Source organism: Trichomycterus rosablanca, chromosome 20 (genome assembly GCF_030014385.1).
Source record: "Trichomycterus rosablanca isolate fTriRos1 chromosome 20, fTriRos1.hap1, whole genome shotgun sequence".
Classification (NCBI taxonomy): Eukaryota; Metazoa; Chordata; class Actinopteri; order Siluriformes; family Trichomycteridae; genus Trichomycterus; species Trichomycterus rosablanca.
The window spans coordinates 11,300,844-11,316,143 of NC_086007.1; the positions used below are offsets into that span (position 1 = coordinate 11,300,844).

General features: G+C 40.0%; 1 protein-coding gene across 2 annotated transcripts in view; it reads left to right on the forward strand.

Moving 5' to 3' along the window:
• The window catches only part of git1 (G protein-coupled receptor kinase interacting ArfGAP 1), a 44,228-nt gene extending 42,365 nt beyond the window's left edge, over window positions 1-1,863 (forward strand). For both annotated transcript variants that reach the window (XM_063017387.1, XM_063017388.1), the window contains one exon: window positions 674-1,863. In XM_063017387.1, coding sequence (XP_062873457.1) covers window positions 674-889 — 216 coding nt within the window. In that variant the 3' untranslated portion in view covers window positions 890-1,863. The remainder of the gene's footprint in view (window positions 1-673) is intronic.
• Window positions 1,864-15,300: the final 13,437 nt, after the last annotated feature.

Sequence of the window (15,300 nt, forward strand, 5' to 3'; positions counted from 1 at the left end):
AAAGTGCACACTTACACTGAGCATAGCAGAAATATCCAGATATCCAAAGTAAACATAAACAACTTATATGATTAAATTATCTAGGGGCATTTTGGCACCTATATGGGATGTCCAACAAGCTCGGTCCACATACTTTTGGCCATATAGTTAAGCCCCTATCTAATTCACGGTCGTGAAAATCGCACCCGTTTCCCATGTAATATGCAATTTGCTATGAAATTAAAAATTTAAGGTTTGTGTTTAGCGATTTAACATTTTTCATTCACGTAGCATTCAAGCGTATTATGTTTACTGGTTAATTTGCACTATGAGGCGGTCCTAGCAATCCTACAGCAATTAAGTTAGCAATCTGTTAGTCAAAATGTCCAAGATTTCGAAGTGTAAAGCAGCTTAAAACACGACTCCGGTAACCAGTTCTGTAGATGCAGAGGGGAGGTGTGTCAAAACATGGACTTTTCGTATTTGAGACCATCGCTGTATGTTCTAAGTTTACATTTAATCATTTAAGTAGGCTGTATTGTGTATTATAGCTTCCATATATTCTGTCATTTATGATGGTAATTTAATGAATGATTTTTAAAAATCCCTACATATAGTGGAATTTGAGGGCAAAAACGTATGCAATCACAAGAAGTCACTTTCTTAACTCTCTGTCTGTTATGTGTATCCTCAGAGGCCAGCCCTGGACGCTGTGCGTGCCTCCCTCAAGCTGCTGGCCACCAGCGCTTCCCGCCTGCAGGTGGAGTGTCGTAAAGCGGCCCCGTCCGAGTCCTCAGCCAGCGCTGTCGACTACCAGCTTCTCACACAGCAGGTCATACAGTGCGCCTATGACATAGCCAAGGCTGCTAAACAGCTCGTCACTATTACCACCCGCGAGAAGAAGCAGTGACCCGGCGTTCGGAACAACAGGCACGGACTGACCGAGAAACAGGCTCGGGGAAGCACTACAGAGACAGGACACACTGGTGGTGGTGGAAGGAACTGCTAACGTAGGATGAGATGCACATGATTGATGAAAGGAGGACATCGAGGTTAAATGGAAGAAGGAAACACGTAGTGGAATTAAAAAGAATAAAAGAAAGCAATTGGAAAGTACATGTAGCTGGCACCACCTACACGGAGGGAGGGCACAAGAGACCCTAATTGGAAAGGTTTTAATCATCTCACTGATCTGTTATTGGGATTCCTCTCTATGTGCACCGCTTTCTTCTCACTTTCCACCCAAACACACACACACACACACACACACACACACACACACACACACAGTCAGGTCCAAGTGGGTCTTTCACTTGCACTCCTTCACTATTGCCTATTTTTTCCTCCTTTAGCCATTTCCTGAGCTATTTCTATGTTTGTCCCGCACACAACACCCAGGAAAGTGAAGGCTAACACGTGCTTCCTTCAAGACACGTAAAGCCACTCAGCCACGTAACATGGTTTGGCACACGAACACGCTTTATACCCTGCAGCTTTGATCAGTAAGGGAGACAGGATGCCATACCACCAACCCAGGGCCATATCGCTCTCTGGTACTACATGCTACAAACGGCTATGACATCACAGGGCCTTGAACTTACAATCTCTGGACAATAGATCTTGCTGTTGCTCCAATTAGGAGCGCTTACATGCACGTTTAACATTCACACACACACACATACAGTCTGCTTTCTCTGTTTTATCATTTACTTTCATTTCTTTAATCCTTATTTCTTGATTTATGTCTGTTTTTGAAAGCCACGTCTGCTGGCCTTTACCTCCCGGGACAAATGTTTAGACTTAAACACTTACACTGGAATTATTGTAATGATTATGACTATAGTTTTTTTTATTATTATTATTATTAATGTTTAATTATCATTGTTTTCATGGTTACTTGCTATTTTTTGTTGAATATGTGTTATTATTTTTTGTTATTTCATTTGTTTATTACTTAGTTAAAAAAGGGGAGCGTTTATAATGGGACACTCAGCTGTTACTCAGTATTGAGGTGTTCACACACCTGTGGAACGGTTTTAACGATCTTACAGAACACACCAGAGGGTTATACCACGAAGCGGGATTTGTCAGTTTGCGAGCTAGGTACAGAATTTAGACAGCTAACTCGGTCACCATGGTAACCTAGGCTAAGTGGCAACCCCCACCCACAGTATATAAAAATACACAGATTTGTCATTTTTATTACTGTGTAAACATCACAAATTACACATCTGAAAGGTTAATTTTCTGTGTACTACTCTTATATAATGGTTTTAAAATCAAATATGAACCTAATTTACAGGCTCGCAGCCTCACATTGAGCAGGCAGATCAGTAATACAAGGGTTCTTCCCAGCGTCGTACCAACTTAATGCCATCAGCAAAAAATGTTTTTATTTGAGCGCATAGCCACTGATGGACTGTTGCTTTCACATCATCATCACATGAAAATCTTCTTCCCCTTAAAGCTTCTTTGAGTGTCCAAAAAGGTGGAAATCAGATGGCGCTAAATCCGGACTATAAGCTCTCTCTGTCTCTCCGATACAACCAATTACTACTCCTCCCATCCTCACCGTTTTTACACCAGATGACCTTCCTGACGCAACCCTCCTATTTTTATCCGGGCTTGGGACCGGCACTGAAAGCGCACTCACAAGTGCACCCGATTACTAGGCCCTTTCAGCCAGCCTTCTCTCAAACATTAGCCAATCAAGTACGTACAGACGCCAGATTAGCTGATTGCAATGCTGAGATTTGATCCTTGGATCTCAGCGGTAGTGGGCTAGCATATTTACTGCTTCACCACCGGCGCATTCAAGCATCTTTTTACCTTCTTATTGAGGCATCAAGCAAAAATCCAAATCATAGTTGTTGATTAACATTATACATTCATTTGCCTGAAAAAAAAAAAAAGTCCTATCCCAAATAGTTTCCACTTCACTTTAATTGATCACTACATAAAATAGTACATTCTGGTTTTCAGGTGCAGCAGAGCTGGGTTTCTCAAAGTCAGCATCTGAGGCTCACTGCCTTAAATGTAAAGTCCGCAAAAACCCGTCTGGACCCAGAGAATGTCTTTCCTTTTTGCTTTAGTGTTTAAGCTTCATTTTGACCATTTTTTTACATGAACTAAGCAAAAGTTCTGTTGAGCAATCTTTGTGGTATAGCCCTCTGTATTCCGGGAACATTGTTTGTACAGAAATCATTGTGTTTTGATCATAGCCAAAGTCAAAATAATGATGGGAGTGCATACACTGTAGCGATGAGCCTCCCTAATTCTGCACAAAGGCAGCAGTTATGGTTGTACATAAGGTCTGCTGTCATTTTGTTAGAGACTGGTTACTGTTCTCCATTCATCTCATAGCAGGCTTGTTTATTTTTTTCAGCTGGTGCAGATGTGCTACTTTGCCTGTGTTTTAGTTCAGGAACAAAATCTCCACTCTGTTTGGGTAGTTTCTCTCTAGAGCTTCCAGTGTACTTTCTCAAACAGTATCAAATTGGCTTCTTCAAACAAGGGAAGCATCAGAGAAATGGATCTCTGATGTGAATTTATTTTTGGACCAGGTGTTTTCTTTTTTTTTAGATTCAGTATGCATTTTCAGACAGCATGTACTGTCAATATTAATGTTATATAAGCTACAGAAGTGAATAGTGATGGTTAAAAGGTGCCATCAGTGTTCCTTTAGCAGGCTGCAGTAATAAGAAATGACAGCTGTGCTGCATAAAGTTCTCCCCTAGTTAATTCAGTACTAGTTAAAGGCTGAACAACAAAATCATTTCATTGAATGGGTTTTGTGTGTTAGTGGGTTAGACGATAAACTGGAGCTTATAAATGCATGCACACAAAACATTAACACTGCATTATCAGACTGCTTCTAGACAGCTGGTCAGATTCATTTCACACAAATAGGCACTTTTTGGGAAATTTGACTACCGAAATGTCACTATGACAACACAAACCTCTGGTTGACACTAGCGGCCGACAGGTCTTTTCTGCCCATTTAGAAATTTACCGTGGAAAATTCACGTCGCTGTACACACCTCTTCCGACACGTGCACAGCCCTCCACTTCTCACCCATGCATTCTGCACAGGCGTCTCTTCCGCCAATCCGGGTCCTTACACAGCGTATGAAGTACACATAGTCCGGCCCCCATCATGCAGATACGGTGGCCAATTCGGATCTGCTGCAGGCACTGCCTATTATGTCTGCTAGATGGCACCCAGCCGACCGGTGGCAACACCGAGTTTTGAAACGAGGAGTTCAGAAGCTCGGTGCTGGTATGCAAGCGGAATATCCCGCTGCGCCACCTGGGCGCCTAAAATTTACCCATGTTAGTGCTTATGTCTGGGCACTGACCAGGAAATTTTAATGGAAAATGCAGTAAGATACTATAATATGACATCAGACACACATCGTATGATTGGCCTGTTGGGTCAGTCACTGGAAGTTGTTGCTGTGCGGTATCATAGCTCATACATAATTTGCATTTAAAGATCATCTCAATTCTGATGTCACACTTCATTCTGACCATCCTGCATAAGAAGATAATTACCTGCTATCAACTGGCTGTGTACCTACACAGACACGTTCGGCTATCTCTGAGGGATGCTGGGCAGATTTCTCATTACTGCTGCAATTGCATCTTCTGCTGGCTGGTCGATGTCGCCTGCACCGAGATGGGGAATAAAGGATATCAGTGCGTACCTTTCCTTACACAATACTGATGCCTGTGAGAACTCACCTCGTGCAGGTGAAAAGAAGCAGTTCACTACTACATACATGTTTAATTGGGCGTGTGTTAGTTACAGCCCTTCTCGGTCAGGGTAGGGGTCTGCAGCAGTAAAGGAGATATACAACTGAGTAATTGGACATGAGAAAATTGGGGGACAAAGAGAAAAATGCTCCAACCTGCAGGATGTTGCTATTGATACTAAAAACACAGCATTAACAGGTCAGACTATTTCATTTGTTCATTTCGTGTTTGCATTATGACTACAACAATAAGGAATACACGTTACTGGTGGCCCTTCCCCAAGTATCAATAGGTTCTTTTGGTGCCTACAAACAGTTTTGGGATTTTGTGTAGTGGAAAAAATGCCTATTTTCCTATTTTTTGTTTACTTTGTACATTTCTGAACCATTGGATCAGCTTATTTTGCTGTCTAGACGTAGCCTGTCTGTCATATTGGTCTCATTCAAATGCCATCAATATTCCAGTATTACACAGTTACAGTTAGTGTTTTATATTTCTTTTGCCATTACATAAGCCTTAAAATACTTATTTTGCAATTTTACGTTGTCTAGTCTCCCCTGGTGATTTTAACACTTCGTGCACTTGCCTTTTTGCATTTGGGTGACAAGAATGTTTTTCCTAAAACAACTAAGAATTTGTTATTGACTTTGCACATCTATTAATTGATCAGCAACTACGTCATCTCCTTCAGACTGTTTTCCCCCTCTGGGTCATGCACATAGAACTGAATTATTGAGTATGTGTTACACACAAGTGATTTTTGCCTTTAGTTTTGGGAGACGTTTTACCCAGTTCATCATGAGCATAGACAACCCGAGATAGAAGTCCCAGTCCATGAGAAGAGATAGAGTGCGTGTTGGGAATTGGGAGCCTTTGCACAGATGACGTTAGCTATCCAGCACAATGTTGGGCTCCTTCGGTGCGAGTACTTTATGTTTAGTGGATGCCTTGTCCCATGTAGCCTCATGCCACAATGCCATAATTAATGCACACACACATAAATGAACAAAGCCTTTACACAGACAAACATCCACAACCTACTTCTGCATAATCTCGTTTTCAGTTCAGTCCAACTTACTGCACTGTATTCATCATAACGCTTCTGAGATGGCTGATGGGAGAAATTCTTTTAGCAGAATTAATTGTACAAAATAAAGAATTAAGCAAAAACAATGGAATCATAATAGAAAATCATAAGCTGTACATTTGTAATAAAGACAAATGTTAATTGTCGTAAAGGATTGTGTGTATTTTGACTTACTGTGTGAGCATGTAATGTACTTAGACGTTTTTTAAATATATAATTTTATGTATTTATTTTTACAAATTTAACTGTTTATTAGGATTTTAACGTCATGTGTTACACTTTTGGTTACGTACATGACAGGAACGGTAGTTACTCATCACACAAGGTTCATCAGTTCACAAGGTTATATCGAACACAGTAATGGACAATTTAGTATCTCCAATTTACCTCACCTGCATGTCTTTGAACTGTGGTAGAAAACCGGAGCACCCGAAGTAAACTCACGCAGACACGGGGAGAACATGCAAACTCCATACAGAAAGGACCCGGACCGCCCCACCTGGGGATCGAACCCAGGACCTTCTTGCTGTGAGGTGACAGTGCTACCCTCTTAGCCACTGTGGCACCCCCACAAATTTAACTAAAACTGCTTGGAGTAGTCTATCTTTAAAAAGCTTTTTTGATTGATGACCCTGAATTAAATTCCTTACCTGCAGGTTCCTACCTCCTAATTTCTACACAGCTAAATTGCTAATCGACTAAGTTTGATACCCCAGCTCGGTGGTCAGGGTCTTTTCTGTGTGGAGTTTGCATGCTCATGTGGGTTCTTCTTCCAGTTTTTCTCACATAACTCCAGGACATGCAGCCAGGTCAATCTGAGCTACTAAAATTGGCTTAAGTGTAAGTGTGTGAATGTTTGTGTGTGTCTGTCCTGTCTTTCGCTCATTGAGTTGGACCCATATTGTTTGCAGATAAGCAGACCCACATTTACATTTGTGGTATTTAACAGACGATTTAATATCCAAAGTAACTTATAATTATTAAGGAATACGCGGCTTGTTTTTAAGAACCTTATGCAAGGGCTCAACAGTGGCGACCTTCTGATTACCTTAGTCCGACAGTCCATTACCTTAGCTGCTGAGCTAACACTGCTCCATGTTATGAGCTACTAAAATTGTGAGTGTGTGAATGTTTGTGTCTGCCCTGTGATGAAATGACGGCCTGTCTGGTGTGTTTCCTGCCTTTCGGCTGAATATTTTTGGTTGGTGGACTATTCTCAGTCCAGCAGTGACAGTGAGGTGTTTAAAAACTCCATGTCTCTAATAAAAAAAGTGACATTTGTGGTGTTATGGGTCAAATATGACCCGGCATAGAATACTGGCTGTTGCGTCTATTACATAAAAGGTGTGGGTTGCTCTGTGGATCAAATCTGGCTCAATTTGCCCCACCACACATACACACACACACAAGCAAGTGGTCCTAGACATGACAAATGGTCTTCAGGGGCACAATATAACATGTAATAATTTCTTCACGTCCTATGACCAAGAACTGCTGAAGAAGAAGCTGACCATGGTGGGAACGGTCAGGAAAAACAAACCTGAGCTTCCTCTTGCACTTCTTGGAACAAAGGACAGGGCACCTCTCTCCTTGAAGTTTGCATTCTTAGAGAGAACCACAATTGTGTCAAACTGTCCAAAAAACCCCCCAGAAATGTCATTGTGATGCCCACTCTCCACAAGGATGCTGCTGTGAGCAGTAGGGAGGACAAAAAGCCAGATATGATCCTGGATTATAACAAAAACAAAGAAGGAGTTGACAATCTGGACTAGGTCACTGGCACATACACATGCAAGCGAAAGACAAAAAGGTGGCCAATGGCAGTCTTTTTATAATATATTGTATGTTTCTGCATACAATGCATTTGTGGTGTGGACGGAAATAAATCCTGGATGAAACATCGGAAAAACCTTCAAGAGGAGGCTTTTTCTGGAGGAGTTGGGGAGGACTCTGGTATATCCCCACATTGAAAGATGCCAGCGGCTGCCCCGAACCCAAGCCTCTGTCAATTTGGTGAGAGAGCTTCAGGCTACACCCACACCAGCATCCTGTACATGGAACCAGACAGGCGATGCTAGGGGGAACAAGAGAAAGAGGTGCCAGTCCTGCCCCTTCAACAAGGACAGAAATACTAGCACCACTTGCCACACATGTAAGAAACACATCTGCAAGGAGCACACTAAAACAATCACATACTGTGATATATGCATGTAAACAACACACACATGCACACACACAAAATATTGTTTTTATGTTCAATTTATAGTTTAATTTTCAATTTACACCTGCTATTCTGAGTAAAATAAAGTTGGTTTTATGAAAAAGTGAAAAAATCTATACGGGTCAAAATTGACCCGTAGCAGCACTGATGTCACTATAGATAATAATGTTTAGATAAAAAAAAAAATACAAACAATATTTGCTCAGTGTGCTCTGAAATTAGTCTGTTAGACTCAGATAATATCCTTACATTGTTTCTTCACTATAGGAAATTCACTACAATGTATTTAAACAGGTTTTTTTTATTGAAAATGAGTAGTATATTGTGAGATGAAAAGTTTATGGAGCCAAAAAAATAAAATTAAAAACAGTGTTTACATGGATTTAAATACAAACTAAGTTAGCTATCAGGTGAGAAACAAAATTGGATGATAACTATTGTTTTTGAGTATTTTTTGAGGCTGTTTTAAATTGGGTCAAATTTGACCCGCTAACACTAAAGATGTGGGCAGCTTTCTAACACAATACAAGGGTTAAAAAGCAGTTTGTTTACTTTCATGTAAGGGAGAGCGGTGTGTTATGATTTATAATTAGGGCATTTATTACTATAATGAACTAAGTCTGAGGGTTTTGTTCAGATTCAATTATATAATAACAAAACATAATTTATCCCTTTCATTGCACTTTTCTAAAAATATCCCCACACACAGCTTCTCTCTCTCTCTCACTGCTACATGTGCTTGGTCTCCTGGTCGCTTAGTCACGTGACGGCACCACAACAAAACACAGCAGAGCAGGAGCAGTGAGGTGTTCATGTAAGATGTGAGAGGAGCGTCTGTACAAACATGGTTTCTACTTTCTGATAAAACGGGAGAAATGTGCTGAATGTAGCGGAGAAAAAGTAAAACTTAAGTATCGATACTATCGATATTTGGCTCGATCCGTCCACCCCTAGTAATAAAGTTAGAACAGCCGTGTGAAGGTGTCAATACCTAGCCTAGCCAACTAGTTCACAGCTGAGATACTGACTAAATCCCAAATAACTCATACACCATAACTATTATTATTATTATGAAAGATAAAGACTTGAGTACACTAACTATACGAAAGACATTACAGCTGTGAGCAGAGGCGATTTAACCTGCCTGTGGGCCCAGGGGCTGTATAGTTTTCATAAAATCAGTACACAACGCAATACAACAGAGTTCAGTGGCGTAACTAGGAGCTCATGGGCCCCAGTGCAAAAAATAATTTTGGGCCCCCCTATATATATATATAGATTTTGTAACGTTAAGCAGGTTGTGCACTCACTGTGTATTGTGATTACATGTATTCTGATATTTAATTGTCTTTTAGTTATTTTTATATTTTACTTAACGAAAATATTGTCGTGTTTTTACTTTCGCTATCGCAGCACTTTACTGCTAGCATTTTTCCACTTGCTACCATAGAGGGTCGGCTAACCTAGCCGCTGTCCGGTGGGGATGCTGCGGGTCTTTTGCTGTGCGGTGGTGGAGGTGTGGGAATAAACACACACGACAGGGTCGAGTCACTTTAACTGTTTAATCAGGACTTCAATGAGCGTTACAGCACTTTACACCGCCTAGTTCCAGAACCCGAACTTCCATGCTGGGACCATAAGGCGAGTCTCATATACAAAACTAACTGCAGAACGTCCGAACACACGTGTATAAACCTGGTGCTGCATTCTGATTGGCTGAGCTGAATGTCACTCACATACTAGCTCTAACATTCACGTTGCTTAACTGAAACCACTAATCAGAATTACGGCAGCTCGTTAAAGTTTATCTGGCCAATCACCAGTCAGAAATATGAATAACGTGTAAATGATTTACAAAATCATTGGTTTGTAAGCTTCCCCATTCATAACAAAATAAATAAAACATAAAACAGCCAATCCGGGGCCCTCAATTATTCGGGGCATTAAATCACCCCTGGCTGTGAGGGTGCTTTACTTTCTCACAACGTTACCATTATGGCGTATCACCACCAAGCGGCTAACTCATACCACGTAGTTGTGTTTGCTGGGTGAATAAATGTGTACATTTTTAATAGTGACCGAATACATGTGTCCTTGTTAATTTAAAATTAAACATAGATGCTATTCTGTTCACATTTACATTTATAAGCACAAAGTCGAAAGAAAAGAGCACTTATTCATCAAAACACAAACGCGGAATGAAGCCTCACTACGCATGCTCCGCTCCGAATCCGAATTTTGCGTAGGGTGCGCAAAGTGCGTCCGTACTTTACGTACGTATAGTTATATTATTTATTATTATTATTTATTAGTTATATATTTAGCGTAAAGTGTATATATACTGTATATATTGCCCTCTAACAATGTACAATGGATAAACTTTAAATTCTTTATAGTAACAACAGAGGGCGACAAAGAGCTTTAATTTAACCCATCACGCTCTAACACTAATTGCATAGACAGGTATAAAGGATTCATTTGCTTACATTTGTATTTGTTTAAATGATAAAATCAAAACTAATCACTCCTCACACTATATGTAATTCTTTAAAATATTTTAGGCACTCTTTGGGGACCTAGAGGGCTCTGATGGTTTCCCTCTGGTCTTAAGTCTTTGTTTGTACACAGAAATGCAGCTGTTTAGACAGTATATTAAACCCCTACTGTACACAATGGCACCACACTAGACACTTTTTTGTTAGTTGCTTTATTAACGAGTCACTTTCACATCAATAGTTTACAACCAGAACTAGACAAAGAGAATACAGTTCACAGGTATAACAGCTCAGATCAATACATCCAGTGTACATTGTGAGTCCTTACTGGGCGTCACTGCTATCTAATGGGAGTGTTGTACAGTTTACTACATGCCTCTGTGAATCTACTTGTTTTCAGACAGACTGACTAGCCTTCAAGTTGCTGGACATGATAACCTCTGATCTGTTTTTCCACTCCTGCTTACCAAAGGACACTCCAGGACACAACGGCCTTTCACAAGTCCTTCATTTTCATCATCTCATTAATAGTAAGTGGATAGTAATATAGCATTTTGTACGATATTTAACACTGATCATGCATGTACAAAATCATTTAATCTCATTGTGGATGACCTTTTAAATCACATTCTACATATAAAAGTGATAAAATAGAGTCTAATTATTGCTGTCACACATTTAAGGTTCTATTTTATTCAGAACAGTGTTTTTTTCTTTGCCCCCTTGTTTATCAACGCAAACATACAGTAGCATCTCAGTTATGTATCTGTCCAATTAGGGGTGAACAAGATAGTAGCCCAGGCACCCGGGATATCTAGGTTTTTTTTTTTACACCCCCCCCCCCCCCCCTTTTTTTTTTATAAAGTAATTTTTCCCAATCAATCCTAAACATTGCCCTTATTTTTCATTTGATATGTTTAAACATGCCCTTTTTTCCATTCCCAAAATCTCTTTGCTGTCTGTGCTATAGATGCGTTCTGTCGATTGATGGAAAATCGACAGAATTCGTACTTTTTAGTTTAATAAATGAGTTTGTACAGAAGCCAATCTTTTCAGAATCATAGCTGTGAAAAAGTACATTAATGTGGCGAAGACTGATCTACTAGTTCTACTTGTTAAACACACTATCACCTGACATTTAAACAAGCACTGATAAAAAATAAAACCACTAGCCAGATCAAAATAACGACTTTTATGTTATAATATAAGCACAATACCACATGCTAATCATCATGGGATGAATTGTATTACATTAGCTAATGTATTTTAGCCTTTTGTATTATGGTTCTGGGGCAATTAAGACACAAGGCAAGGAGAGAACATTGAAGGAATCACATTCCCAGCAGGCTAGCTAACGAATGTAAAATTTGTCCACCCCTGTTGATGTTTGTACACAGATCAGCCATAACATTAAAACCACCTCCTTGTTTCTACACTCACTGCCCATTTTATCAGCTCCACTTACCATATAGAAGCACTTTGTAGTTCTACAATTACTGACTGTAGTCCATCTGTTTCTCTACATGCTTTGTTAGCCCCTTTCATGCTGTTCTTTAATTGTCAGGACCCCACAGGACCACTACAGAGTTGGTATTATTTGGGTGTTGGATCATTCTCAGCACTGCAGTGACAATGACATGGTGGTGGTGTGTTAGTGTGTGTTGTGCTGGTATAAGTGGAACACCTTACTGTCACTGCTGTACTGAGAATAGTCCACCAACCAAAATATCCAGCCAACAGCGCCCCGTAGGCAGCGTCCTGTGACCACTGATGAAGGTCTAGAAGATGACCAACTCAAACAGCAGCAATAGATGAGTGATCATCTCTGACTTTACATCTACAAGGTGGACGAACTAGGTAGGAGACAGAGAGTGGACACAGTATTTAAAAAAATCCAGCAGCACTGCTGTGTCTTATCCACTCATACCAGCACAACACAAACTAACACACCACCACCATGTCAGTGTCACTGCAGTGCTGAGAATCATCCACCACCTAAATAATACCTGCTCTGTGGTGGTCCCGTGGCGGTCCTGACCATTGAAGAACAGGGTGAAAGCAGGCTAAATGTATGTAGCAAAATAGATGGACTACAGGCAGTAATTGTAGAACTTCTATATGGTAAGTGGAGCTGATAAAATGGACAGTGAGTGTAGAAACAAGGAGGTGGTTTTAATGTTATGGTTAATCGGTGTATGTTGCTGCTTTTTCCAACCATGCAGTGATTAGAGACCTAAACAATAATATTCTAGTTTATAAATACAGGGCAGATTGGGTTGCCAAGACAAACTTCAAAACATCTCTATTTTGCTGTGCAGTGCTGTCAGGATACATTAAAATTCAATGCTGAGATACATTCAGAAATGAATAAAATGAATACATATTAATAAAGTAAAACACAAGCTGTCCTTTAAACATTGTCCCAGTGCAGTTCAGAAAGAGCATGCAATGCATGATTAAAAAACTATAGTAAGGCTTAGCTTCATTTATCAGGTTCATATACATATAAATAGTTATTAAAAACAAACAGTCCTCACTTTCTTTACACTTCACCAGAAACTGACCACAAACTAGTGCAAAAGTAAACCAACACAAAACCAAACTCAGTGCTCACAGAATAATATTACAATACATTTATACTAGCATTTGTGCTTAACGTTTTACCATACAAGAAATGTAACTAATGTGCAACGTAGGGAGTCGTATTTATATATTTAAAGCTGCAATATGTAACATTTATGTTAAATAATCAAAAAGTGCAATAAGTCTGTAAAAATATGTAAAACATAAAGCATGTCAACTCCTAAACCTATGGCACTTCTAAGGGAAGTGCAACCGTTGGATGGAGGGGATTAGATGTGCACAGCAGAGTATTACATAACAGTGTATAAGATGCTGATTAAAAAAAAAAATGTTAAATTTGATATACTGTGTTATATTTTGTCACTTGATAAGTTCATTTTTGCAAGATTTATCTATAATGGAGAAAAATCACAATCGTTTGCATGATCCATTAGTGTGTACACTGTGACGAAAACAGGGTTGAGTAATCAAAATGAATTTTATTGTATTTTTTTGCATAACTACATGATTAAAACAACGGGAGAGGGATTTAAAGCCATTTGCTCTGCATGTGAGTGACAACATGTGATGCCCATTTTCCAAAATGAGCTTAAATGAAGACATTTTATCTTTTCTATTTATTTTGTTTATGCATTTTCTCCCCTTTTTCTCCCGACTTTTAATGCGTCCAATTGCCCGATTGCGTCATGCTTCCTCTCCACTAATGCCGGCCCCGGCTCTGTTTTGAGGAGAACGAAGCTAACCCATGCCCCCTCTGACACGTGGGCAGCAGCCGTATGCATCTTTTCACCTACACTAGACCAGATCAGCTGCAGCCAGCAGAGGTCGTAGTTGCATCAGTTATGAAAGAGTCCCTATCCGGCTTAATGCCGTGCCCCTATATGAACAACAGGCCAATCGACGGCAGGCAGAGCTGAGACTTGATACGATGTATTTGAGATCCCAGCTCTGGTGTTGGCGTGTGTTTTTACTGCTGCGCCACCTGAGCGGCCTATCTTTTCTATTTATTACGTGTATGGTATCTAACTACATAATTTCAGGTCACTGTTGGTGAAAAGAAGGGCCTGTTGATTGTGTGATTGCTAGTACGGTTAAGGTCAACATCTTTTCCTTACACTTGGACATCCACACAAGCCATTAATTTTAGTGTCTTTATAGATATATTGTTGATTTTTGTATGAATATGACAAACATTGTGGCATAACTTCTCGTTAATGATGACGACTACGGCTGGTGTCTTTACGGTGTGCTTAAAAACCAAGCTACATTTTGACTGCAATTATTACACTTTTTCATTCCTCTTCTAGAAACATCCTTGTATGGAGCCAGGATAGAATGGGTCATCATTACCCAGCAGGCTGAGAGCTAGCCGAGGTTTATCATCACTAAACCTCTGTCAGCAGATTTTATCTACATTTATAATTTTGACTCAATACAATTTAAGAAATTGAGAGTTAACACCCCAACATTGACAACTTGGCAGTGAAGAGACTTGAACCTACAACTTTCTGATTACTAGTCCACTGAGCTATCACTGCTCTTACACTTAATAATAATAATAAAATTAGATTAATAGAAATACAGAAAGTTATGAATTTAGAGGGGCGGGATGGCAAGAAGGTCCTTGGTTCGAATCCCAGGGGGAGCGGTCTGGGTCCTTTCTGTGTAGACTTTGCATGTTCTCCCCATGTCTGCGTGGGTTTCCTCCAGGAGCGCCGGTTTCCTCCCACAGTCCAAAGACACTAACAACATCCATGAACTAGGACTGGGCGGTATATTGAAAATTTTGATATATTCGATATTACTTCTTAAACGATGTTGAAAAAGACCATATCGTTATATTGAGTATGCCTAGGATACACAGGTTACCATGCTCTCTTTCGCGCATGAGCAGGTGGGCGCACCACGTGGGCCCGCCATTATCAGTGTGTGCTGCTATACTAATTTCACCCACGTTCATTAAGCTCTTTCAGGTCTACCTCATTACTAATAAATCCGGCAATTATAACTATGAACTAATTGGCGAAGATTTAATACCAAAAAAGATGGCGCATGGTTCAGAAATGGTTAGAAATAGTTCGGCTTCTGTAGAGGTGATGCGCAGCAGAGTTTTGTGCATATTCTGGTAACATAAAGGAAAACATTTGTAAAAAAGTGGATTTTATTCCTAATGGAACAAC